The sequence below is a fragment of the Pygocentrus nattereri genome, chromosome 4 (assembly GCF_015220715.1).
Source record: "Pygocentrus nattereri isolate fPygNat1 chromosome 4, fPygNat1.pri, whole genome shotgun sequence".
Taxonomy (NCBI): domain Eukaryota; kingdom Metazoa; phylum Chordata; class Actinopteri; order Characiformes; family Serrasalmidae; genus Pygocentrus; species Pygocentrus nattereri.
This window is the reverse complement of record NC_051214.1, coordinates 37245720-37273026: the sequence shown is the minus strand read 5'-3', so window position 1 is coordinate 37273026 and position 27307 is coordinate 37245720. Positions and strand designations below refer to the sequence as shown.

The window sequence follows — 27307 nt, the reverse complement described above, 5'->3', positions numbered from 1 at the left end:
TCATTGATACTAAAGACATTTGTTTAACAAGAGGATGTAAAATGTTTACTTAAATTAACATGCTAAGAAAATTTAATCACTTTGATGCTGTAAAATTAGAAACACAAGTGTTTACAAGTAAAGTCTTTCCTTTCTTTTCCACTTAGTGGAAGCTTTCATCTAAAGAGCCTCAGACACAGCTGTAAAAAATGGAAAATGATCCTGCTGCTTCATTTTTTAACAAATTCACCAACTTTTTCACTCAAATAGAAAAAGGTGAACCTCAGATCTTGGCTGAAGATACACCAGTTCTTGCATTTTTTCACTCTCTGTCTGAAAAGGGGCATACGTTTGGGAACAGTAGTGTCCAAAAGCCTGAAACCGATGAATATCATAATGATTCAGTTGAGCAAGATGTTAAAGGTATGGAAATGTCAAGCCAAACTACAAACTCAAGCTCAATAGAAACATCATCTGAGAAGGAGGTTTCTGTAGAGACAGAAGATGGATTAACAAGGACAGGTACACCCATGGAGCAGTGCAGCACCCATACCAGTTTGAAACAGAGATCACCTCATGAGCCATGGAGTGATTATAATGTTAATACTGAGGTTAGCATTAGCGCAAACCAAGAGGAAATCCTAATTCAAAAAGTGGTATCTCATACAGAAAGAGAGCTGAATATGGACCTACAAGTTAATGTGCATCACGGGAATTCCTGTAAAGACTCATTGTCAGCTTGCCAGGCTGACCGGGAGGCAGCAGATGGTCAAGCTGACATGCTAACCAGAGCACTTAGTCAGGAGTTAGCCAATAGCCTGAGCTTTTCAGTGCTGGCAAAAAGCTATAGCGGTGGGAATTTTTCAGACATCAGTAAACATACTGTTCTTCTAAACAGTAATGAGGGATCACCTGAAAATGCTAGTGATATAACAAAAGGCAATAATAAAGATGCAACTAGCAACAAAAATACATGCAAGCTTGGAGGGAATCAAGAGTCTGAAATTCTTGTTCTGTCAACTAATATCGCTAGTGAAAAGCTCAATGAGTGCAAACCTCAAGAGAGAACAGAGCTCAAATATGCAGACACTCAAACACATCAAGCATCAAATATCAACAAAAATGAGATGTACACCAAGTCTGAACTTCATGTGAGCTCTACAAACATTGACAATCCACCATCCACTGTAGACTCTAAGACATCATCTACAAACATCAGTAATGAGCTTTACAGAAAGACTAATGATCAGGTGATGTCAACTGTTGGCAGCAATCAGGTTGCATCTAATGGAAGTACTGCCACAAACGTGCTTAATAACCAAAAATTATCCACTGATATTTTTGGTCAGAGCATATTAACAGACACCACTCATCTTCAGGAAGGCCAAGTCCATACCACTTATCTAGGTTTTCTGCCTACAAGCCCTACAACTCTCATCCCTGTTGATGTCAGTACCCTAAACGAACACCCAGATGTAGATAGCAGTGTCCAAACAACCAATGTTGGTGCAACCACTGTCCAAGCAATTATGGAGCTAAGGAGTGAGGATGTACACTGTTCCATCAGTACAGAGACATGCAACAAAGGCAGTGTAGAATTATCCACACAATCCACTTTGTTGGAGGATCCTTTGGCCATGCCCCCTCAGGATACTACCCCCTCTTCTAACCTAGCTGAGATGAGAGATGCTGGAAAACTTTCTGTTACCTCATCAAATCTTCATGTCATTGAAAAAGGGAATGACCTCTGTACATTTCCCAAATGCGATTCTGAGCAGATGTTAGACAATTTAGGACCAGCAGTTCCAGGCAGTCAGAATGTAACCCAGGAAGGAAGAGTAATTAATGAAGATGGACAACAGGCAGGGAAGCCAGATATGGTGAAGAAAGAAGAAAGAAAGATAGAAGATGCACAGGATAACCTGGCACAAATAGAAGGTGAACATGATACTCACAGTGAGAAAGCCACCACTGGAAAGATGAAGAAAGAGCAAGGAGATAAAACATCAGAGTCTTTAAATGTAGCATCTGCTTCTGGAAACCCTCAAAATCAACCTACCACTAAAAACACTTCCAGCCCAACTCCAGATTCTGGAGTTTTGGAGAAACCTCACCAGATACTCTCATTCTTCACTGAAATCAAAGAGCTTAAGAAAGAAATAGATGAGCAGAAGGAGGAATCAACCCCAGAGCAACGCAAAGGCCCTGATTTGATGAACCGAATGTCTGTTAGACGAGGACTTTTCTCTGAGCAGCATTCCAAAAAGGAGGTGAAGGGGACCTTCCTTGAACAGCTCTCCCAGCTCTTAAGATTTGATGCCAGCAAATTAGAAATAAAAAGAGAACAGAAAACTCCAACAAGTCCTCCAATGTCTCCCAGCAGCCAGGAATCAGCAGCAGAGAAACTTAGCATATTTGAAACTGATGAAGAGCCTACTGTAGCTTCATCAGAGGGTAACAGCAAATCCACAAATGCTGAGACAGCTCTCGAAGCCTTCAAGGCATTTTTTACCCCTAAACCACCCAAGAAGGACACCACTGATCTGGAAGCTGTGAAGAAAACCTTAAACAAAGACGCTATCCGAGCTATCTTTGACAGTCACTCTAGCAAGTCTCCAGACAACAGGAACCTCTCTGATTCAAAAGTATGCACCGATGCACCAACTGTTTTTTGTCATTGTTTCTTAAAAGGTTTCAAGAATTAAGAAACAAAAAAAAGAGTGTCAAAAAGACATTGTAGTGTTTCACACCAACTGGAGGAAGCACATGCTAGCCTTAATCCACCCTGCTTGGTGGCATTGAGTGACAGGGGGAAACCTAGCTAGTGGGTGGAAATTGATGACTAAACTACAGAAAAAAAATATTTAGCGACAATAGGATTCCATGATTTAACAACCTCTGCACTGTAAATGGAGATTTATTTGGGAATCGTGCCAGTATTTCCCTTATACTCAACCAATCAAATATCTCTATCAGTCTGCTTTTTAGTATTTTATTTTACACTTGCTTAGTGCACCAGGAGCAATAATTTAATAATTTATTCAATTAAGTCTCTCCAATGAAAAGACATATATCAACCATTTCACCCTTTTCTAGATTATCAGTTAATTTATTTTCCATCTTATTTTGTTCATCCTTACATTTACAGCAAAGGGCCAAACTATGCTTTATTTATGTTTTAGTGACCCCTTTATTTCAAACTACAGGGCGTCAATGCTGTATGAAGTTATACAATGTTTACCAAAATGTCATATATACTGTTTTTAGTTGCAAAAGACTAAGTTCACACAGTCCAGTGGCCTATATTTTACATTTTTCTTGTCTTTTTTGTTGTCAGAGGGCCATGATTTGTGTAAATGTATTTAACAAGGGCATAGTTCACTTTAACATGACCGTTTTCCAATCTGTTTTTGTCTCTTACAATTCAACATGTTGTGTATGTTGCTGTGCCTTTAAGACTGATATATGTAAATGAGCTCTGTTCTGATTAGTATTTTTCCACATTCAGAAAACTGTCCAGCCGAAACTATAACATCAGAGTGAACAGGCGGGGCTGAACTGCTGTAGGTTGACTGGACGAATATGTGTAAATACATTGGTTTTTTGGACAATGGTGTGGATCCTTAAAATTGTGTGGGCCCTTTAAGTTCCCAACAGAAATGTTCACATAAAAATAGCCATGTTTGACAGTGAATATAGGTAACCACTCTTATTTATTGACCCTCTGGATCTTTAGGATTCATGCAATCATGGTGCTTTACAAACCAACATTTGCCAGAACAGGTTTGTTGTTAAACATAAATATTTGCCATCAGAGTATGTTCCTGTGTGAACTATATTAAACTCTTCTAACTCTTTGTACAGTACTGACAAAACTGATTATATGAATGATTACTATCTCCCACAGTCTTACGAAAGTGAAGAAAGGACTCCAGGGAGGCTCCAGGCCGTCTGGCCCCCACCAAAGCCCAAAGACAAGGAGGAGAAGATAGGACTGAAATACACAGAGGCTGGTAAGAGTGCATGTACGAAAAAGCAAATGCAAATGTTTGCCCTGAGTCACATATTTGCCCTGCATGTGATGGTACAGCGCTCTCCAAACAAATGCTAATGCACCTCCACCCTCAATAATTCTTATGTAAGTTAGATAACGTGCAATGGCACCATCTTTTTTTTAATTTATTTAAATGTGAAAGGTTTGTTATATAGTCTCTGGTTAGTCAAACTTTGAATGGTCAAAAAAGGATTAAAGTACTGAAATATACAGTTTTATTACTGTTCTTATTCCATTCCTCACCATATGCTGCTTGTGCTACAGTTCAATGTGTAGTCTTAAATCCTGTAAGCTAACAGGGTGTGGAATCTACAGACACACCTCAGCACACATTAAAAGAATAGCCATATCTCAGATATGCTGTCACCTGTGCATGTACTGAAATGATGCACAAAAGAGGAAAGTAACATTTGAGTTTAAGACTGTACATATACTGCCACCTTGTGGAAATATGCAGCATGCTTCTTGAATAATGCTGCCCTTTATTTTGCATGACTTAGCACTATTCTTTTATTAAAGAGTGTGTGAACTGTTTCTGATAAGTTAATTTATACTTTGCCCATGCAGAGCACCAGGCAGCTCTTCTACAACTAAAGAGAGAGTGTAAGGAAGAGGTGGAATCATTAGAGGCAAGTCAATCCAAAGGTTCCAAAAGTTTGGAATCGTATATCATATTAGTTATTATAACTGGTGTTGCTGTCTTTAACAATATCTCGAAATATAATAGCATAGACACCAGAAGGTGTTTTCAGATGTTTTTTTCAATATTTTCAACTTTTTAAGCAATATGATATTAATGACATAATATACTATAATTGTCTGTTTATTCTAATTAATTATTTATTTGTTAAGTTATCCACTTAGATTTTGTTCAGGAATTCTAGTATATCGAATATATTAAATTGATTATAACTTCATTTTTAAAGCTACACAGATTTCTCAGTCGTATTAGAGGTATCTGCAGCACAATTCACCCATGTTAAAGATTCTTAATTTTTTTATAGCAGAATTTTATGCACATACAGCACTGTGCAATAGTCAGGGCACACCCTTTGTTTATTTAACTTCCAGTAAAAACATCTATTAAGTACAAGTTCATTTATTTATTAATAATTAAAAGATACATAAAAAATGAATAGTACTTAAATAGAAGGACAGAACTTAAAGCTTTCATCTTTAAGAGACAGGAGAAAATCACCCCAGAGTCCAGGCCTCACCATCGTTAAATATGTTTGTGAGTACATGAAGAAAATGCAACAAACTTCTAAGACTGAACTTTGGAGGTGTGGAAAAATATCCCAAATTATAATAAAGGCAAAAACGGAGACACTACATTCTGAAAAGACAATTTTGTCTTTAAGAGTGTTTCATTTTTTTTTTTTTTGTGAAATATATCTTTTAATAACTTGTACTCACTAGCCCTTTTCACTGGAACGTAAATAATGGGTGGTATCTTCTTTTTTTGCAAAGTAAGGTATCCGCATAAAAACTGGTCTTACTTTATTGAAAACTGCACAATGAAATAAAAAATGAGTCAGAGTTGTGGTTCTCATTTGCTAACAAGTTATACACAGGCAGTCACATTTACCATAGGATTTAGAGAAAGTATTCATGGCTCCCCGACTGCTGTTATCTTGCACAGGCTGATTTTAAGGTCCAGTTGTTCCGCTTGCGAGAGGAGAATGCAGAATCTGTGTCCAGATTGCAGACTGCCATTGCAGAACTGAAAGAGAAGGCCAAGCGTTCCCACGGTGACCTTTGCGATGTGGCCGTGTCCACAGAGGACAATGTCACGCCTCGTGCCTTTCGCACCGTGTGCATCCAGACAGACCGAGAAACCTTCATCAAGCCTGTGGAGGATGCAGAATTGAGTAGTGGCCTTTGTCCTCAACCAGTTGTGCCTAAAAAACTGGATCTCACTTCAATTAATCTTAGCCTTTCTGGCAAACAGCCCGAAGCCAAGCAAGGTCTGCCTCCTCTTGCCCTGCCTCTGCCACCCCCACCACCACCCTTACCTGTTCAGTCAGAATCTGAAACCAACAGAGCCCCACCCCCTCCACCATCATTATCAGGTCATTGTGACAGTAATGATTTTTCCAAACCTGACAAGTCTTTGGACAGACACCTGCCACTTGAAAAAGGCAGTGGTCCACCCCCTCCACTACCACCTCCACCTATGGCTGGATATGGTCTTCCTCCTCCACCTCCACCTATACCAGGCTCTGCCCCCTCTCTTCCAACTGGAACCAGTTTATTACTCTCTAAAGGTGAAGAGTGGCCACAACGGAAGCCGAGAGTGGAGCCAGTTTGCCCAATGAAACCTCTCTACTGGACACGCATACACGTTCAAAACAACAGGTAATACCAAACACTGTCAAAGAGGTTGACTGGCACAATGTTTGACACATACATTCATTCAAAAGTTAGGAATATTATAAATCAGTTTTATTGAAGATACATGTGTAAAATCATTATAACATGACGCTGGTTGTGTAAAATCCAAAATAGTGAGCAGTGTTGTAGGTGCATCCATTATGAAAGCTGTACATCAAGATTGCAGTCAGAATTCACAACACCTTATATCTGAAAAGTGGGGACAAAATCATATTTAAAAGCTGTTTACTAGGCAAGTATTATTATAAAATAATAATCACAGTACAGTCTCATCAATTATATTATTTCACTCTAACTAAAGGTCTCTAGTTTAACAATAAAATTACAACAATTAATATTAAAATTGATTCCAAATTTTTGAATGAGTATATATTGAGTACAGATTTCTTCATACAGACAAAAACTATTATATAAACTATATAAATTCATAAAACAGGTGGAAGTGATCTGATCAGTGTCACACCCAGCAGAAAATCCTGTTTCAGATATTGGAGAAAAAATAATGAATGCAATTAAATTCTGTCAGAAATCTAGCTTAAAAATAGAATAAAATAACACAAAATGGCACAAGTTTTAAAGTGAAGTAAAGTAGGTTATATTATAACATCCACAACCGCTTGATCACATTACATACCAAAAGTAAATGTTGGGATAGAATAGTGTTTGAGTAGTTTGAGTTTGTACTACATAATTACACACAAAAGTCAGAGACCACATTTAGTTTATTTAATTTACATGTATGTGTCAAAACAGCCATATGCATGTAAGATATAAGATGATCCAATTTCATAAGAAAGGGAAAGTCAAAAGAATATAACTAAAAAAAACAGGAGTTGAAGTAAAAGATGTAGAGAAAACACGATACCTAACAACCACACAAGACTTGGTAGACCACCAAAACTGTCAGGTCAACTGTATATAGAACTTTCATCTTTGATAGATGAATCAAACAAAAAGCCAGAACTATTCAACACTGAAAGTATCTGGGATAAATTGAATCATGAGTAGCAGAAAATGCAACCAGATTCTAATGCTACACTGTTAAGACTGAACTGAGGGAGGGAAAAATAACTCCTTTAAAACCTTGAAAGTAAATCTCCCTAAAAGAATGGAAGCTGTAATAAAGGCAAAGGAATGACACACTAAATGCTGAACATTTTAATATTATATTTAGTTGTTGAGGCTCCTATGTAATTTCCTGTTAAAATATACATTTCTCCTTTTTTCTGAAACTGAAAAAATGAGATTTTGCTTAATGGCTGTTCTGATTGTGAATTTTGTACATGAAGGGTGCCCTTTAATGTTTGCACAGATGCTGTAGATATTTTATAAAATATTTTTTAGCTCAATACACTTTAAATAATAAATATTGCATCAATAGTGGACGATGCTCATGGTTTCAGTGTCAGTATCTGTATGAACTAGAAAAAATGGTATTGTGCCATCTGTAATTCATAGCTTCATGTAAAAGATATCTCCTTTACGTAAAAAATGCTCAGACAACATATTTTGAACATTATCATCATATAGTTCACTCATCACCGACGGTGATCTTTGAGCGAAAACAGGAAGCTGACATTTTCCGAGTCTTCCCACTCAGGCCTCAGGGGAGGATTAGGGGCAGCCACTGCAGACTGAGGTCTGCGTGTGGGGCCAACCATAGGCTACAGCAGGCCTTCCTGGACCTCTAGTGGTGGTGTGGATTTCTGTGGGATCCTGTTCCCCGGCCATCGCTCTGCTGCTGCTGTTATTTGACTCCTCATGAAAGCTTTCTTCCCTCACTGAGTATCCAGCAGGCCAAAGCTGAACCCAGTCAAGCTTAGCCTTGTAGCGTCTTGCTGGCTCTCTAATTGTTTTCATGGGAGCAAAAGTGTAGCAAGCAAGAGTACTCGTATTGACCCCCTATTGGTTTTATGTGCTTTTAGGCTTGGTTGCCCAGCAACACTAACACTGTGTGTTTCCTTTAATATGAGCATTTGCTTGTATTAGTTAGGATTTTGGTAGGCTGCCTGTCTTTGTCTTTGAAGTACGAAAACTGAAGCTTGTAAGCTCTATACTGCAAGGAAAAAAATAACTGAGTATTATGTTAAAACCAGGAAGGGAGGGGGCAGCTTGTAGAAGCGAGACTGAGTGGTGTCTGAATGTCTGTCTTCGTCTCTCTTCTGTCTCTTCTCCTAGAAATGATACGCTGTGGAGCTCACTCAAGGAGCCAGCCATAATAAACACCAATGAGTTCGCAGAGCTGTTCGCTAAGATGTCTTCACCCGCTAAAAGGAAACCCCTTTCTGAGGCCTATGAGAAGAAAGGCAAAGCTAAGAAGGTATAAAAACCCTTTTTATCATCATAGCCATATTGGTATAGTATAGTGGGTTTGATCTCCCACCCAGGCAAGCACATAATGCTGTACTAATAAAGGCCAGGGAACACGCCATGTCGCACAGCCCGTGCACTTTATAAAGGTGCATGTATTTCAGTCGATGCACGTTTAGTGTGATTCATTTTCTCTGGTTTTCATCTAATCATGCTTTCCAAGCATCCAGATACTTTTTTGCATAGCAGCGGAGTTTGGCCAGAGTGAGCCTGGGTCTCTTTTGTCCGGGGTGATTGTGAAGTTACAAGCCTATAAACACGTGGCATGTGATTTAAACCGATTTGCTGCTTGAGCATCCTCAAGAATGTCCTGTTTTTCTTTTCTTTTACAGCACATTACTGTGTCCAGGCCTCAGAGTGATAAAGATTTAACTGTTTGAGTTGTCATGTAAAGTTGATCATTCGAACTGCCCAACTCTTTATACACATCATGTTTACGTCCAGGAACATTGCTTTTTATACATCCAACTTTATCCCCTTCACACCCTTTAAAAACTGTTTGTCAGTGGCATATCAAAATCTTTTAATTCAGTGTTTTCAGTCTTTTAACTCATGATAAATGGACTGATAAAACTGATTCCTAGGTGGCTTCATTTTACCATGTGACTTTTAACTACTACTGACACAGTAGTACAAGTTTATTCAACTACTGCTGGTACAAAATAAGTTTTTTATATCTACAGGATTATTTTGGTTTATTACCCAAATGATGCCATCAGCATTATGTCAGCATTATGAGTAATTCTCAAGAGTGATGTGTATTGGTGTGTGAGAATTATCTTAATCTGTCTCACTAAAATGTTTCTACATTAAATCATATGCTGCTGGTTATCTTGATATTGAAAATATGAACAGAACTGCATTCAGAGCCTGTGTTACTAACATTCCTGTCATTACTGCTTTGAGCTTAACATGAAAATAGACTCCTCTGCAAATACTTAATAGAGATTTCCCAGTAGTGATGATGATGCAGTTTCATTGACTACTGTCTTGATGTTGAATGTCTGACTTTAATAGCTAAATTACTAGTTCCATTTTGGTTCTGACCAAACAAATCATTTGAGTGGGGCACATTTTTTATATCTAATAACAGGATGCCACAAGTGCCTCTGCTGTTGTCTCTGAAATTGACATATGTAATTACACTGGGTATGAGAACAAAGGCAATTGGATGAAAAGTCGCAGTTTCTCTCCAAAACATTTAAAATGGTTTATGAAACAAAATCATCTTACTGTTACTCTTGGCCAGAGGTTGAATTTTCCGTAGACGTTTGTTGTTATTCATTGTTCCCTCCCTTGCCTAAGAGTGGGAATTTTCTTTTTCAGTAATCTTTTTTCTTCTGTGACTGTTTTCTGCTGTATTAGAATTCTTCACTGTGTATGTTTTTTTTTAAAACTTCTCCATCATTTCAGATCATTAAGTTATTGGATGGAAAGCGCTCTCAAGCAGTGGGCATTCTAATCTCAAGTCTCCATCTGGATATGAAGGACATACAACAGGGTAAAATACTCAAACAGAGGCAAAAATTACACGCTGCTTCAGTAAAATGCTACACAGTCTTTCTTGCTAATAAATAGCATAGCTGGAAAGACCAATTCTATCTTTGCTAAGAGTAAATACACAAATTTGAGATTTGAGATTCATCTTTAATCTCTCTGGTGGTTTAAAAGTCAAGTCTTGTGGTTGAGTACAGACAGCTATGCCTCTTTTAATAGGAAATGCAAGTGTGTTTTTGATTGCCTCTCATTCTGTTCAAATGAGCTGCCTTGGCTGGGTGGCAAGGTCTTGTCTGGGTTTTTTGCTTGTATTAAATAACCACCCGCTCCTTCTGAAATTAGCCTCAGATGTTAGATTCATCAGCCAAACCTAAAAGTTTCCTTAGATTAAAATCTCTTAGTGGTGCAGAGTGATGGTCAGTGGCTCAAAGACACATTTAGTATGTCTTACTCCAAATGAATATTACATTATAGCTTAGCTTACATTTTAACCATTTTCTATTTATATCTTCACAAAATGAACCCATCTGGGAGGGTGAGGGCTATACTTTAGAGGCTTATGTTGGTCTTGGAGGGCTTTAGACTTGAGCACAGCCCCATGCTCAAACATACCTTGTTCAACTGAGTTAATTACTTGTTTAATTGCTAACAAAGAATAAGTCATCACTAAAATACATCACAAAAACATCTACCTTCACCATGTAGCTGCACACCATTTTAGACAAATGTTTTTTGTTCATTTTCATAGTTTTATGATAACATATTGTGCTCTAACCACCTGGAGGCAAACTAAACAAGTTTGGTGGGTTTATTTAAACATTTTGGGGATGTATTTACATAAAAGCTTTGGCTAACTATTGACTACATTAGCTTTGTACTTGTGGCTACTGCACTAAACTAAAGAAACAAAAGTTTGGACTGATTGGCTACATCTAGAGTAAGTGGGAATTTATATAAATTAGATTTTTTGCTGAATAATTACATTAACAACCACATTGTGTCCACATTGATTATCAAGAATTGGTAAGTTCCTTAACAATTTAGAGTGTAAAACTCCAAATACAACAATCACTAAAAGCCCCATGTGCAGCATAATGTAGGTTATCATCAAGGTAGTAACTCCACACATGGCCAAATGCCACTGTTACCTTTCATGCACCCCAAAAGCCATTTGTACTGAATAATCTCCCTGATGGTTCACCTAAGGTCCTATTTATGGTAAGCCGGTCAATGTGACTCCCCACACAAACACCCAGTGTCTAAAGATTTTAGTTTAGTAAAGACAAAAGCTAAGTCCTAGAAACATGAATTCAGATAAAAGAAGACACATAAATTATATTGACCATGGAACTTCCTTTCATTCATTAGGAGTTTTCCACTTTTATTTCTTCCTCACTTCACTTTTAGCCTCCTCTTTCCATACTACTACATCCTCTTCCACACAGGTGGATTTGCCCTCTAGCTGTTTATTTAGGTGCTACCAGCCAAAGCAATATCTTCTTCAAATGTTCCATTCCACCTTAAAAGATGCAGCAGTTATGTTCTGGCATTTAGCGTTTAAGGTGGAAGAGAAAATTTGAATAAAAAGCTGGTGAATAGGAAGGCAATTCTGCCTCATACGTTTGTGTGGATTGTTGAATGCAGCTAATGCATCTATAAAGACAAACCCTAAGAGAATGCTATAGATTCTATGTGTATACTGTAATCTAGAAAGCTCAAAACAAACTGTTAGGATTTGTAACTATAACATATGTCACTGGCTGCCTCTTTTTCTCCAACATCGGTTGCAGGGGACGTGCTGTGAAATAAAACAGCGTGCAACCAGAGAAGCATTAAACCTGTCCTTTATCTGGATTTATAGTTAAAGCACACGTCACAAATCAGTATGCAGCTTTCACTCATGGCACCAACATCTGAACATCTGGTTTGTAAGATACTAGTCAATCTGCAATTCTAGAAACTAACATACATATGCTTTTTCACCTGCTCAGCTGTTTTGATGCTGGACAACTCTGTGGTTGACCTGGATGCTATTGAAGCTCTCTATGAAAATGTAAGCACTCTATGCTTTTTTGTAATGTATAGAAATATATTATTATGTATTTAAGATGTATTTAAGAGATAATTAATAACTGGGCCTAATTGTTAACCAAAACTTTCCTGTCAGCCCAAGTAGCAGTAGCATGTAGTGTGTCATGACCTAGTATATTATTGGTTTATACTCAAATTGTTCATGGAAGTAATCTGCTCCAAAAAGCACACATAACATAACTGTCATGTATGCTTCATAATTTTGTCAATGGTTTTGTTTTATGCATATTTGGAGTGTCTGTGAATTTTATTGTCCCCAGAGAGCTCAGCCTGAAGAACTGGAACGAATAAGAAAACACTATGAAACCTCAGATGAAGAGCAAGTCAAATTGTTGGACAAGCCTGAACAGTAAGATATTAAACAGATCAGTCACACATTCACTTATCTCAGAAAACAGGAACATCAGATCAATGATTATAAAACAGCAGAGAAAGCTGTTGGGCGGTCATTTCACAGTGTACACACAGTCTAGCCTGTTAAAGTATTGAAAAGAGTGGGGCAGGTGATTGTAACAGATCATCAATCAAATTTCCAAAATTAGCTTTAGTAGATAGTTGCTGGTGTATTTAACGTCTTATTCTTCCAGGTTCCTGTATGAACTCTCCCGTATTCCTGAATTCTCTTTGAGAGCATGCTGTATCATTCTCCAGTCAACATTCGCTGATGCCATTGCTTCTATCAGGCGTAAAACAGAGATAGTCCTCCATGTGTGCAAGGTACAAAGATCTACTCAAATATTGGCTCAGTGAAAACACTGAGAAACACTGTAGAATATTCTTTGTCCATTGTACTTTCTCCCACATGCAAAAACTCTTATTTAAATGTGTTCTACAAAGAGTAAGGTTTGTCCATTTAATTCCATGATTTGCTAACAGTAATATGTTAACCTGTGGCAGGATCTTCTGGAGCAGGACAGTGTGAAGGAAGTGATGGGACTGGTGTTAGCTCTGGGGAACTACATGAATGGAGGCAGCAGAACCCGAGGCCAGGCAGATGGCTTCGGCCTAGACATTCTCCCCAAGCTCAAAGACGTTAAGAGCAGAGTAAGATTAGAGTTAACGTCCAGCTATACACTTTGATCAATACAATCACAACTGGGTCATCCCAGCATATACATCTTATATATACAACCCCAATTCCAATGAAGTTGGGTCGTTGTGTACAACTTAAATAAAAACAGAATACGATGATTTGCAAATCCTTTTCAACCTATATTCAACTGAATACACTACAAAGACAAGATATAATGTTCAAATGGATAAACTTCATTGTTTTTTGCAAATATTCACTCATTTTGAATTTGATGTCTGCAACATGTTATAAAGAAGTTGGGACAGGGGCATGTTTACCACTGTGTTACATCACCTTTCCTTTTAACAACACTCAATAAGCATTTGGGAACTGAGGATACTAATTGTTGAAGCTTTGTAGGTGGAATTCTTTTCCATTCTTGCTTGATGTACAACTTCAGTTGCTCAACAGTCCGGGGTCTCCTTGTCATATTTTGTGCTTCATAATGTGCCACACATTTTCAATGGGAGACAGGTCTGGACTGCAGGCAGGCCAGTCTAGTACCCGCAGTCTTTTACTATGAAGCCACGCTGTTGTAACATGCGGAGAATATGGCTTGGCATCGTCTTACTGAAATAAGCAGGGACGTCCCTGAAAAAGATGTCGCTTAGATGGCAGCATATGTTGCTCCAAAACCTGTATGTACCTTTCAGCATTAATGGTGCCTTCACAGATGTGCAAGTTACCCATGCCATGGGCACTAACACACCCCCATACCATCAGAGATGCTGGCTTTTGAACTTTGTGCTGATAACAATCCGGACAGTCCTTTTCCTCTTTGGCCTGGAGGACACGACGTCCATGATTTCCAAAAACAATTTGAAATGTGGACTCGTCAGGACCACAGGACACTTTTCCACTTTGCGTCAGACCATCTCAGATGAGCTCGGGCCCAGAGAAGCCGGCAGCGTTTCTGGGTGTTGTTGATATGTGGCTTCGCTTTGCATGGCAGAGTTTTAACTTGCACTTGTAGATGGAGCGACAAACTGTGTTCACTGACAGTGGTTTTCTGAAGTGTTCCTGAGCCCATGTGGTAATATCCATTACAGAATGATGTCGGTTTTTAATGCAGTGCTGCCTGAGAGATCGAAGGTCACAGGCATTCAATGTTGGTTTTCTGCCTTGCTGCTTACTTGCAGAGATTTCTCCAGATTCTCTGAATCTTTTGATGATATTATTGACTGTAGATGATGAAATCCCTAAATTCGTTGCAATTGCACTTCGAGAAACATTGTTCTTAAACTGTTGGACTATTTGCTCATGCAGCATTCCTCAACTTTCCCAGTTTTTTGTTGCCCCTGTCCCAACTCCTCCAACTTCGTGTTGCAGACATCAAATTCAAAATGAGTGAATATTTGCTTTTTGTAATATTGTACATATATTGTACATTGTAATATATATATATATATATATATATATATATATATATATAGAGAGAGAGAGAGAGAGAGAGCGAGAGAGAGAGAGAGAGATATTTATAGAATATATAAGAATAAATACAAATAACAGTACACTCAATAGTGATTTAATATATGTCTAACGTATGTTCATTTTAATCATTTCCAAACCTATTCTCAAGGAAGTCATAATTCAGTACCTGTTTTAGCTAATCAATGAATTATTGTGTTAAATCAAGTGTGCTGGTGATTGAATTTAACAAATGCATGTGATGGCCAGGAGCGTGCAGGAGAGCTCTGGAACCAAACTTTGTTCTTTAAACTGACTCAGAAGATATCAACTGCTTTTTTGAAAAAAGGAAACTCTTGTTACTTTTTTCTGTATTTATGTTATTTGCAATTATTCTATTGATATATAGCGTTTATACAAGCAAAAATACTCTTATAGAAAGGATCAATTATTTTAACAATTTATTAGACTTTTGCACCACAGTACTATATAAATATTTATATATCACCACTGTCCAAAAAGTATCTCCAAAATAGTAGCTTTATAGCAGGAGGCAAAGACATTTTTACAAGAGAAAAGAGATTGTATTCCAAGGGATTTTAGATCATTTTTATCATGACGTTTTCACACAATACATACGTATATATGTATATATATTTAATATATATATTTATACATTAAAATTTGACAGTGTTGTTGCCTTCTCCTGTGAAGCTGCCTTTTTCAAAATACATGTTTTTTTCTGGACACCTACAATATAGGTGTTTTATCACCTCAACATAAAATACAATAGTGTCAAACAGCCCCTTTAGTTCCTTTATTGAGTCCATTTTGTCAGTTTCTAGGTATAAGCAATATAAGCAGTTCCTTAAGTTCCAGGTATGTCATTGAGCCACTGCATATGTATTTTTCTAATACAAGTCCAGAATTTTTCATACAAAACAATATGATAGGCTTGGAAAGGGTGTACAAGCCCTCCAGGTAGGGTGTTGCTTAGGGACGCCAAATGTTCTATGTTTTATTTTGTGTCTTTGTGTAAGCACACAGCAGAATGAATTCCATTTATGTGACTACATACTTGGCTAATAAAAAATATTGTTTTGATTTTCCCCAAAACTCCACAGGATAATCACACAAGTTTGTTGGATTATGTGGTGTCCTATTATCTACGCAACCTTGATGAGGTAGATATATGTGATGTTTTTATAACAGTTTGCCATATGGAACTCATGACTGATCTCACTGTCCTAACCAAATTGTTCAACTCTTATTAGAATGCTGGAACAGAAAACTGCATCTTTCCATTACCTGAGCCTCAAGATGTCTTCCTCGCTGCCCAAGTTAAGTTTGAGGATCTCAGCAAGGAGCTCCGAAAGTTGGGGAAAGACCTGGCGGGTGAGAGCAGCACCTCACAGACAAAGTAAAAGTAGAGCAGAGCTGAGCTTGCATTGCTGTGCTTTTCACAATCCTGTGGTATCACCGTAAGATCCATCAGTCAGTGTGGCAGAGATGTTCATCCAGGACTGTTTGTATGCCTGTAATCAATCAGCTTCCATCCTGTTATTGTGTGGCTTTTCAGTTGTGTTTTGAGGTTTGAATGCTCTGATGACTGACTGTAACGCCGTCAGTGTCTCACAGTGGTCCACTTACCCCCAGACTGGAAAAGACAGAATTACCACTGCCTGGCTTTACTTTAATCGAGACAGATTGAGAAGCATCATATTGCAACAAGTTTGGTTTTCTGCCATTGCCCACAACAGTGGAGGATAAGCTTTGATGATGTTTGCTCGAATGCAAGACACTTTTTGTGCTTTAACCCCTTAAATCCAAACGTTTACTGCACATTTCTGTAACTTAAGAATAAGCTTGCATTGTAGTTAAAGTAGATGCTGACTATATGAGTGTAATAATACGCTCATTCTGCGATTCGATTTCCTTCGATTCTTGAATTCTGAAAATAATTCAAAGAAAAATGATGACTTGTTATTTCATAACTTACTAACGACAGTAGAGCTAAAAGGCAGTTCAGGACTGAGTTATTAAAAGGTGTTACTCATGTTTAAAACATGCAGTTACGTTAAATGGCAAAATTAATATGTCCAATATTATGCAATGCATATTGTCACAGATTTGGATAGCACTGTACTTGAACCCTGATACATCACATTGACATAACCATGCCATAAACATGTCATAGCAGATATCACATGCTTCAGGTTTTTGTGTCACTATTACTGTTAGTTTTCATGATGTAGAGTCATATGCAAAAGCTTGGGCTCCTGTGGTTTTGTTGATTATCTAAGTGAAAATAAGTTGACCTCTACAAAGAACACATTTCTGCTCATTTTAATGCACAATGACTGTTTATTTGCTGAATTTAACATATTGGGAAAAATAAAACATAATATATATCCTGTGCAAAAGTTAGGGCACATTATTATTATATGTTTCATGTTTTTCCAACTTTTTCCTCAGCAAATAAACAGTGTTTTGTTTCAAAGCATGTTTATAGAATGTTCTATTTTTCGTGATATGTTGTTTGGAGTGGATGTTACACATAAAAGAAATATCAGCGCTGTATAGTGCTATATTATACTATATCACCTTTATTAGAGAAGTATAAATGTGTTTTTTATTAAACATCAGCTGTTATTCTTTTCAAAATATCAAAATTTTGGCATTTTTTTATGAAACTATTCAAATAGAAATTGTATACTACATTTTGCCATATATAAGTTTGTTCATTGTTAACTTATTTTCAATTGGTAAATCAACAAAACATGTAATTTGACAAGTGGTGTTCAACCTTACAACTGTATTTCAAGTTCGATGTTGAAAATGGGTAACTAGAGTGCACTTAGCAAAAATCAGCATGTGATATAAGCTGACATGACTCCTAACATTGTTACAGGTTTCATGGGATCAATAAAGTACTCTGATTCTGATTCTGATTCTGATTATATGTCATCTGCCATTACGTGTTGGTGGAAAGGTTATGCCAGTGTTATGTTACAGGGTTCAAGTAAAGCGTGATCCAGTTTAGTGATGTCATGATGCATTGTTACACTCCAATTACTGAATAACAAGCTATAGGATGTCATAAAGATAAGGGATTTTAAGTGTTTATTTTCCTTTTCCTTCTTGTGTTTTAGAATAAATCATGTTTCAAACGTCTGTAAATTGTGTCTATATGACATCACCCCTTCAAAGCTTCCTATCTCCCTTAAGCATGTGTGTCTGTGATCACGTGCGCACGTTAGACGCAGCGGAGTCTCTGTGATTTTGCCATGGCGCCTTTTAGATATGTTTTTAATCCTGCCCATCAGATGCTTCTGGCATTGTATGAGTCTTTGGGGCTTTGTTGCTCATGTGGCTGGGGAAGCTCACTGACTTGCACTGCCGTTGTTCTTATGTAATCTGAGGGAAGAGCGGCTTATCGGCCGCGGGCCGCACTCTATCTCCGTGTAGATGCACCGCTGTTCTCCTGTTACACTGTATCAGCTCTAGTTCAGTGTGGCCCTGCAGATGTGTGTCAGAGATTCTTTTCTTTACCTCTCAACAAGCCATCCTTATCGGGCGACTGAGAGACTGCCAAATCTGGCCCATCGCGTTCTCTCCTTTGTCCCACTGTTTGAACCTCCCTCATGCCTGGGATGAACCTTGTCTCTCTTTCTTTTGTGTACCATTTTGTTCTGTTTTTGTTTTTTTTTTTGTTTTTTTACGCTGTGGTTAGTTTGTTTGCCCTGAGCACATAGTTTATGCTCCCTGTTCGGCTTTGCTCAAGGTGACCGCATTCGTCTCCTGCATTATTCTGTGGCACGGGGAATTGCTGAGCTATTCACATGAGTCACTCTGGGAATGTTATTCTCTCTGCAGCCATTTGCCAAAAGACAGCAATGACAGCATTGCAGACAAAATTCTTTGTATTTAAATTTCTTGGTGTGTGGCAGCAGCCAGACCGATTATTACTCAGAATGAGAAAGGCTGTCTGAATATAGTGCAGAGTGAAGATAAATTGCAGCTCTAGAGATGCTTTCTCATCTCATTTGTCACACAAGCATTACACACACAGACTGTTTATATGATGCAGGATGACCCTGTTCTTGCTTAAAGGGCCCCTGTCATGAAAAACTAAATATTCCTTGCTTTTTTAGTGTCTTGTGTTTTGAGTTTAATGTACTATGTAAAGAGTGTTAAAAATTCAAAACATACTATTCCATCCCTAGTCTAGACAATCTCTATGCAAAGCTAGAACTCTGAATTCATCTGAAATTATCATAGTCATGCTGTCAGAATCATAAACCACATAAAATTTTGAAAATGAATCATTCACCCTGTAATCTTTAAATTACATATACAAAATTGAACACCATAAGCTTTGATGCAACTAGTTGTTGTGAGTTTCCATGCAACCGTTAAACAAAGCAATTCAAAAACAATCAGTTTTACATGCAACACATTCTGTGGTATTTTAGAACATGTCGTATTGTTCTCGCTGTAAAGCCATCTGTATCTGTGAAAATTTTCGTCATTTGGATCACAAATTAATCTGAGCTCTGTGTAAAATTAGAGGACGACAAGACAGGAGAAAATAAATCCAGCAATGTGAATCCCAATAACAGCAGGCTAGAAGAATAAATGGTTGGCACATGCAGCTGTTTAAATGTTTATTAACATTTGCTGGCCAGTTAATGCAGCTAGTTACAGAAGTGTGAACTTCAAGAAATATTAGCTCCGCTGTTATGGCTCCGGAAACTGAGAAAATGAAAAACTACCAGCCTTGATTCAGTCAGATGGTCTCCTTTTTAACTGCCCAGTAAGTCTGTTTTGTTTGTTGTTTGTTGATCCTGTCAAATCAGTGTTATGAAAGTATGTCATTTGACATGATAATGTGCTGCACACTTGGTATTTTGATTGGCTGTTTCATGAAACTTGTTCCACAAAGTTGAGAAGCAAGTAAAGTCGCATGAAGGTTTTTCTGCGTAAATCCAGCCTAAGCAACTGAATTAATCGTGGCTGTGACGTCAAAACCATAACCACATTAACACATGACTACACATTCAGCCTATAACAATTAAGCTCTATGGATTTTCACTGACATGATAAGCAGTGTTGTTACAGAAGATGTTCTGTACTGGAGTTGTTGCAATGGAAAAAAGATTGAGGGAGCAATTAAATGTTAAACTGCTCCTGGCATTCAGACAGTAAATGTATCATTGCAGCCTTGTTAAGGATCTGAAATCAGTGACAGAAGTGACTTTAGTTTTTCAGAAATCTCATTTCAGAATTTTAGTATGAAGCCTCAGAAGGCTTTTTGAATAAGACAGTATAGGGAAGCCATTAAAAACAGAGGTCAGTCTTAAAGGCACCATAAGAAAAAATACATTGGAAAATTGTCATGTAAAAATGAAATAGCACTGTTTTTGGTAGATAAAAAAACACAAATGTTATGAGTAGATTTCAGCAAAAGAAATAAAATACATAAAAATGTAGAATATGAGCCCTTAAAGCAACAAGCAGCCTTCTCCTTTAGAAAAGTTGGGGGGATTTCTACATAGCCGGTCGCCTCCACAGTTTACACAAATGCTGAATGAAAACAGTGGCGTGTGTAATCTTATCAGAGGGAGATGCAGATGGAGTGTATCCAGCAGGCCCAGGCTGCCATCAGGGTCTATTATGACTGGGGCAAGAGACTGGCCCCTCTGATCCTGGGATTGGAGGAGGACTGACGATGAACAAACGGCGCGGCCTGGTGCCACAGAGGAGTAGCGGCTATCTGCTGCCGCCATCAGAGGTGCCTCTAAACAGCCTTTATCCAGGGGAAAAGACAGGCGATAACCTCTGACTCCACCACAGGTGGAGCTCCAGCCAGTGCCTCACTGCACTCTCACCTTTTGCATGCATTGAGAACACTACACTCTTAATGATAAATGCATTAAAGGTGTTTTTTTGGAGCAATGGCATAAAGGAACCATCTTCAGTTTCCCAGAGATCCTTACAGTGGATTTTTTTAATGGAATATTCCAGTATTTTTTTTAATTGAGAAAATCCACTGACTGAAAAACTCAGAACACATGTATATTACCATAAAGAACCATTCTGACAACTTTGCTTTTCAGAATGTAAATGAGGAGTGAATTAGGATGAGAGTTGGTTCATATGTTTATGTTTTCATAATGCTAGAACCAAGTAATAGGGAACTTGCAAATAGCAAAATAGCAAACATTCAATTTCTAGAAAGAATCAATGGTGTTTTAGTGCAGGTAGTTATAGGGGAGCCCCACTGATTTAGCAAGTTTCTGCATAATTCAATAAATAGAATTTAAACATTCATTCAGTCATTCTGATCGTTTTGATGCAGATTAGTGTAGAGAAATGCACTTACTCTGATTGCTTTATGTGTACAAGTATACAAATATATCCATTGTATTTGCTATCCAAAATGTATGATAATGGAAAAATGATAGTAAATCCAAAAAATAAAATTTCTTTGGGGAGCATTTTGTCTCATAATGTCTTGCATGTACCTCTCTGCCATGAATGGCTTTGAAAAAAAACTAATCTCAGAACTATCATAAAACAATTCATTTAATTTAATAACTTTCTGTGATGTAACTTTTAAAAGCATTAAATTCTTTGCATGTCTGATCCTAACACCATCATTATGAACAATTCTGACAGATTTTCTTTATATCAAAGAATCTTAGCAATGTAATTATTCTAGAAATTCCCCTGTAAGCAATGAAGGGACAGTAAGAATCTGTTCTTCTGTCAGTGGAATAACTAAAGATGATATTCTATAGTCAAAGCTGAACTTCAAATAAGAACTAATTAGGTTTTGTCTTTTCCTACAGCTTGCGAGAAGGATGTCCAGAGCGTGTGCTCCCAAACAGCTCAGATCTACATACATCCCTTCAAGGAGAAAATGGAGGCTTTTATAACCACTGGTGAGCTACACATTAGAACACAAGACACTTAATGTCAGAGCAGATGAAGTTAAAATACCCTTAGGAGTGAATCATACTTTTTCGTCTTTGCCATGCTGTAGCTGTCAGCTTGCATGGACGGTTCTACAGGGGAGGTTGCAGGGAAGGAATACAGATTGGTCTCTAGATATGTTATGGGAGTTGTTTTGTTTTGCTGCATGTCAAGCAAGATGAATGGATGGACGTGCACACATTCTCATTTAAAGCTCAAGAAACAGCTTCTGAGCAGAGCACCTGAATGCAATTGACACTATGTGATGGTCTAGCGATGCACTAACTGTTAGGAAGTATATCTTACCATAGTACATAAGTTTTAGCTGCTTTATTTCTAATACACTGCAGTGATATTGACAATAACTGAAAAACAAATTCTCTGTAAAATGCACTTGCCCAAGATCTCTACTGCATAGTAAGATGTGCTCATTGCGTTTCCATGGAGAATATCTTTGATTGGCTCTTTTGGGGACCTGATAAGTGTCTGTGGTCTTCCTTACCTGAGGGAGATAGCTGGCCATCAGATTCAGAAAGCAGACAGACAGATAGGGATCAGGAAGGCTTTGGCAAAGAAGGAGACTTCTGAGTAAATCACGGTTGTACTTTACTTCAGCACTGTTTCTGAGGATTAGTAAAAGAGCAGGAAAAAAGTGGGAAAATGGAGTGATAGGCAGTGTGAGTGAGTGAGTGAGTGAAGAGAAAAGAGAAAAGAGAAATTGTATTGTCTGTTGAAGTGAACGGGAAAAGCAGAGATAAAAATCTGCATGTTCTCATCAGATGGCTCACTACACTCTTAAAAAGGGTTCTTTAGAGCAGAGCCATAGAAGAACATCTGTTTGTTCCCTAAATAGGTTTTGGTTCTTTAAAGAACCTTTGTTGTAAATGGGATGTGCAAATGTGAACCTTTTAAAAGTTTAAAAAACCTCTACTTAAAGATTTTATACAGAACTGCACATCTAAGCCAAGAACTTTTATTTTTAATAGAAATTTGGATTTCACATGGAGACTCATTTTGAATGACAGTACATTTGTATGCAAAAGTTTTGGCACCCCTTGTTCAAATCTTCTTGATTTTCTAAGTGAAAATAAGTTAACACATCCTCTGCAACACTTAACACACTTCTGCACAACACTTAACACACTTCTGCATAATTTAATGGCTTATTATTGTTTGACTACTGAATTTAACATATATTTATATTTTTTAGTTTTTTCTAATATGTTAAACTCAGAAAATGGACAAAATTTGCAGAAAGATGCCTTATTTCAGTGTGTTTGTAATACTGTGGAGTGATGAGGAGGCGGATGCATGTGCGAAGACAAGCTAGATTTATTATGGGCAAATCCATACTCAGGGTGAAGACGGTTCAGGGTCAGGTAGCCAACACGGAGAGATTGGGGTACAGACATGATAAACAAGACAGAATAAACAAACAATCCAAGACAAAACACTTAAAACTATACTAACACCTCAAACAAAGACCAGCATTTACAACATTTGGCTGACGCTCTTATCCAGAGCGACTTACAATATGATCATTTTACACAGGTAGGCGAAGGTGGTGTTAGGAGTCTAGTGTAGGGTGCTTGTCCAAGCAGGGGATTGAACCCCAGTCTACAGTGTAGAAGGCAGAGGTGTTACCCGCTACACTATACCAACCACAGATACCAGCAACAAACCAAGATAAACACGGAGCTTAAATACAACAGGAACAGGTGGTAACAATCAGAGGCAGGGTCTGTAAACAAGGGGGCAGGACAGGGAAGAAACAAAACAAATGCACGTGGACAGGACTGGGAGGGGCCAATAGTGTCATTTCACAGTGTTCTCTACAGAGGATGCGTTGAATTATTTTTACTTAGTAAAACAACAAAATGTAATTTAATAAGTGTTGAAACTTTGGAATACAACTGTATATGGGAACATATAGAGAATATATCATATTGTGTAACAAAAATTTCTTGTCTCTGAAATTTCAGTTTGCAATTAACTCAAAGACTGAAGAGATTTTATTGTCATTCAGTCAAGTTATTCTTGACTATTTCTATTGCTCTATATATCAATTGGTCTATACACATCATGAAATGTTACCATAATGATGATGTTAACAAAGAGTAGCTGATGTTTTCAGATGTAAAAAAAAGAAAAAAGGTTCTTATGGCAACAACACATGGGTTAAATTCCAAAGAGCAATTGTAAAGAATGTCTTGTCAGCATGAAAATACCTTTGCTTTTGCAGCTCAGAACGAACAAATAGCGACTGCACACCATCTAATGCAGGCTCAAAAAAGGTATGTCACTATTTTTGTTCATTTATTTCCTGTATTTTTTTAATTATCATTATTATTATAACATCAATGCTTTAAGATGATTTTTGCAGTTTAGAGTGCCATACAGTGACTTTGTGAAAATTTGTATTATAACCTGCTGGCATAACATGAAAGGCTGGAGTGATTTCAATCCACTGTGAAAAATCAAATTTGAAATGTGTATCAAAATGTAAAACTGTATCACCGATACCTCCTTGGGTTTCTTTCAACTGTTTCAGCCTGTCATGGAAACCGTGATCAGTGATCCAAACTAGCAAATAACTGAATTGCAAAAGCTCAAATAACTGAGTCCATTCTAAATGGTAGGGGTTGTGATTTTCAGGGTTCAGTTTGTTGGGGGGTGATATATCAGGTACTGAAGACGTTTCACTGAAGAACTTTTATTTATTATGAGCCAAATCAATCTGTTGTATAGAATTCGAGCTCTGTAGACTCTTTTTTGAACGTATAAGCTGTTAAATAATTGACTGGAATTTTCACATCAGAATTAAAAATTGCATTAAACTTGAACATATGTTTCGTACATCTCTAATAATATGAGACGAACCCTGCAGCCTGTGGACTGTTGTTCTTCCATTTTCTCCATCCCTGCTGACTCCTCTCCTTAGCTTCCGTGACCTGGTGGAATATTTTGGGCTGAAGCCACGTTCTGGAGAGCAGGACGTCCTGCCTGGTCATGTTTTTATGCTCTGGTTTGAGTTCTGCACTGACTTCAAGACCAGATGGAAGAGGGAGAATAAGGCCATCTCCAAAGAGAGGTGAAAAGGTTTTTTCCACAGCTGTCCAAGGCCTAAACCTTCATCTACATTTAGAGTCATATTATTTAACGCAATCTGACACTACTCTTAGCTTTATTTTTAGCAGTTCTTAACTATTTAATCTTGACCTTCATCTTTCAAGGAGAATGCTACAAACATTTTAAAATATCTGCGTAATTCAGATGTTTAGATGTAAACAAAGTCATTCAGAGTGATTGGATGTGAAGTTGTGCACTGTAGAAGAACTTACTGACTTATCATTTCTTTACAATAATGGTGATAAGAACCAGGATTACCATGTCTATGACACAAATATAGCCATTTCATTTACTATCTGAAACAAATTAGTGGTAACTCTGAAAAAATAAGTTTTTTTGTGTCAGAATGGCTTGCATGTACCTTTCCCTCCTGATTGTATTTTTAAAAACATATTTTACACCAAAAGCTTATCTCAAAACTGCTGTAAAACAATTTGTAAAACATCAGAAAGTGTATTCATAACCATTTCAGGCTTTTATAAACATTAAACTCTACAAATGTCTGTTTCCTATCACCACCGCTCTGAACAACTCTGACAACTCTGAGTTTCTCTAGAATAGGGCATTTCACATTAAACCACTCTGAATAACTTGTTTGAAATCAGTAATGTATGGACTATATATTCTTATCCAACTTCAGGCTGAAAGAAGCCCAGCAGTCAGTGCGTAACATCACAGCAGAGAAGAAAGTGGAGACCAGAAGGGTCCATGCAAACAGCTTGGTAAGAGTCAGTCTTCATATAAAAAAGAGGAAAAAGGCATAAAACATGCAAATGCCCCATAAACACGCTTTGGGGATCCTACCAAATGAACTGACTTTACAATGGTGAGCCAACTGCTGATATTCACATTTGAGATTCATCGCAAAAACAAGTCCCTCTACACTGTTTATTAGCAACACTTGAGTCAATTTGGCTTGTTTTCATGGTCACCTGGCAGAATCAAGTGCTTAGCCTTCTCTTCAAAGCGCCTCTGTAGCTTGACAAGATACAGACACTCATAAAGACACTTATACAACAAAGGAGAAAATGTAAGAAAGATATCTGAATGTAACTTTTGCAAAGTAAAAAAAGGTTTTCTTGTGACACAATAAGCTAGTCTTCAACCCTTACAAAGTTAGTGATTCTAGAGCAAAAGGAAAATCTATCACAGCAGTTGGTCATCATTGTAGAAGTAGAGATTTGTAGAAGATGCCTATGCTAAAAAAGATGTGTAATTTTTTTTTAATTGACAAGCATTTTTGTTTTCTTAACAGAAGGAAAGACTGCGTCAGAAAGAAGCGAGTATAAGCAGCACCTAAGATGTAACCAACTCTTCATACTAATACAAGGTGTACTTTACATCATTCACGAATGGGATTGGTGGCAGTTTTGATCCAGGTATTGTGGAAACTGCACATGGATTGGAAAAGTACCGCTATTTGTGAGGGTGCTATGCATTCTGCCGATTGCAGAAGGTCATTCACTCCACAGTTATTAGAGTCATGCTGTAAAACTGTGGTCACTTAAGCTTCTTCCTGGATTCTCCCCAGGTAAAACTAATCCAGCTCCAACAGTTAAAGGATGGAGTTTAAGAACTCTGGCCTGCACATTAACGGGGATGTAGCCAAGGAGTGGCCAGGGGCTGCTCTGTGAGCATTATATGAAGTAGGCTATGGGGAGATGTGTTAACTCTTCAGAATTAGTTGACTTTAATCTTTTGTCACACTAATTATTTTCATGTGCATGTCAGGGGCTGGACGAATCCTGTGCTAAGTGAAATACAGTCATATCAACACCTCAGTCTAAACTGAGTTTTTTGTTCATTTTCTAAGTGTGAGTGAGTCAGCACATCCTCTTCAGGAACCAAACTTAATTGTGGCACTGTTTTTATTTATTTGCTGAGTTTAACAGCTTAGAAAAAATAAAATGAAAATGTGCCATAACATTTGCAAAGGCTACATTTTGTTTACATTTTTTCAATATTTTAATACAATACAATAAATCAGCAGACGTGTGTAGAGGATGTCTACATAAGTTCATTATGAGACCAACCAAATCAAGTAACTTCAACAGCCTAAAATGTTGACTGAAAGTAAACGTTCCTCTCACTGAAAGAAAGAGATGCATTTACTTTACTGTGACAATATTTTATTGTAATACATTCTGCTACAGTATGCTTTTCCGAGCATAGTATGAATATCGTCAGTACATCAAGAACCATTGACCAACTGCATGTTTCATTACAGTGAGAGCAAAAGTCCTGTTTAATTGTATTTAGTGCAACAAAACAATGAACAAAAATCACTGTGTTCAGGTTTTTTCTGATTTTTTTACATGTGGCAGTACTGCTTCTGA

At 37.6% G+C, this 27307-nt stretch overlaps 1 protein-coding gene across 1 annotated transcript; it reads left to right on the top strand.

The window, feature by feature from the left end:
- The first annotated feature begins 89 nt into the window (after positions 1–89).
- fmn1 (formin 1) lies at positions 90–26895 on the top strand. The gene is made up of 17 exons (XM_017725639.2): positions 90–2624; positions 3887–3992; positions 4601–4662; positions 5676–6391; positions 8606–8747; positions 10211–10298; positions 12286–12347; positions 12646–12734; positions 12973–13102; positions 13283–13429; positions 15989–16048; positions 16139–16259; positions 21719–21811; positions 24085–24136; positions 24784–24933; positions 25612–25693; positions 26227–26895. Exons 1-17 carry the CDS (start codon positions 189–191, stop codon positions 26269–26271), a joined length of 4581 nt encoding a protein of 1526 aa, XP_017581128.2. The 5' UTR covers positions 90–188; the 3' UTR covers positions 26272–26895.
- The last annotated feature ends 412 nt before the right edge of the window (positions 26896–27307 follow it).

Coding starts and splice junctions, on each gene's coding strand:
- fmn1 (XM_017725639.2), top strand. CDS start 189: ATGGAAAATGATCCTGCTGCTTCATTTTTTAACAAATTCACCAACTTT. Junction 13,103..13,282: donor TAGTCCTCCATGTGTGCAAG/GTACAAAGATCT, acceptor AACCTGTGGCAG/GATCTTCTGGAGCAGGACAG. Junction 24,137..24,783: donor CTAATGCAGGCTCAAAAAAG/GTATGTCACTAT, acceptor TCCTCTCCTTAG/CTTCCGTGACCTGGTGGAAT.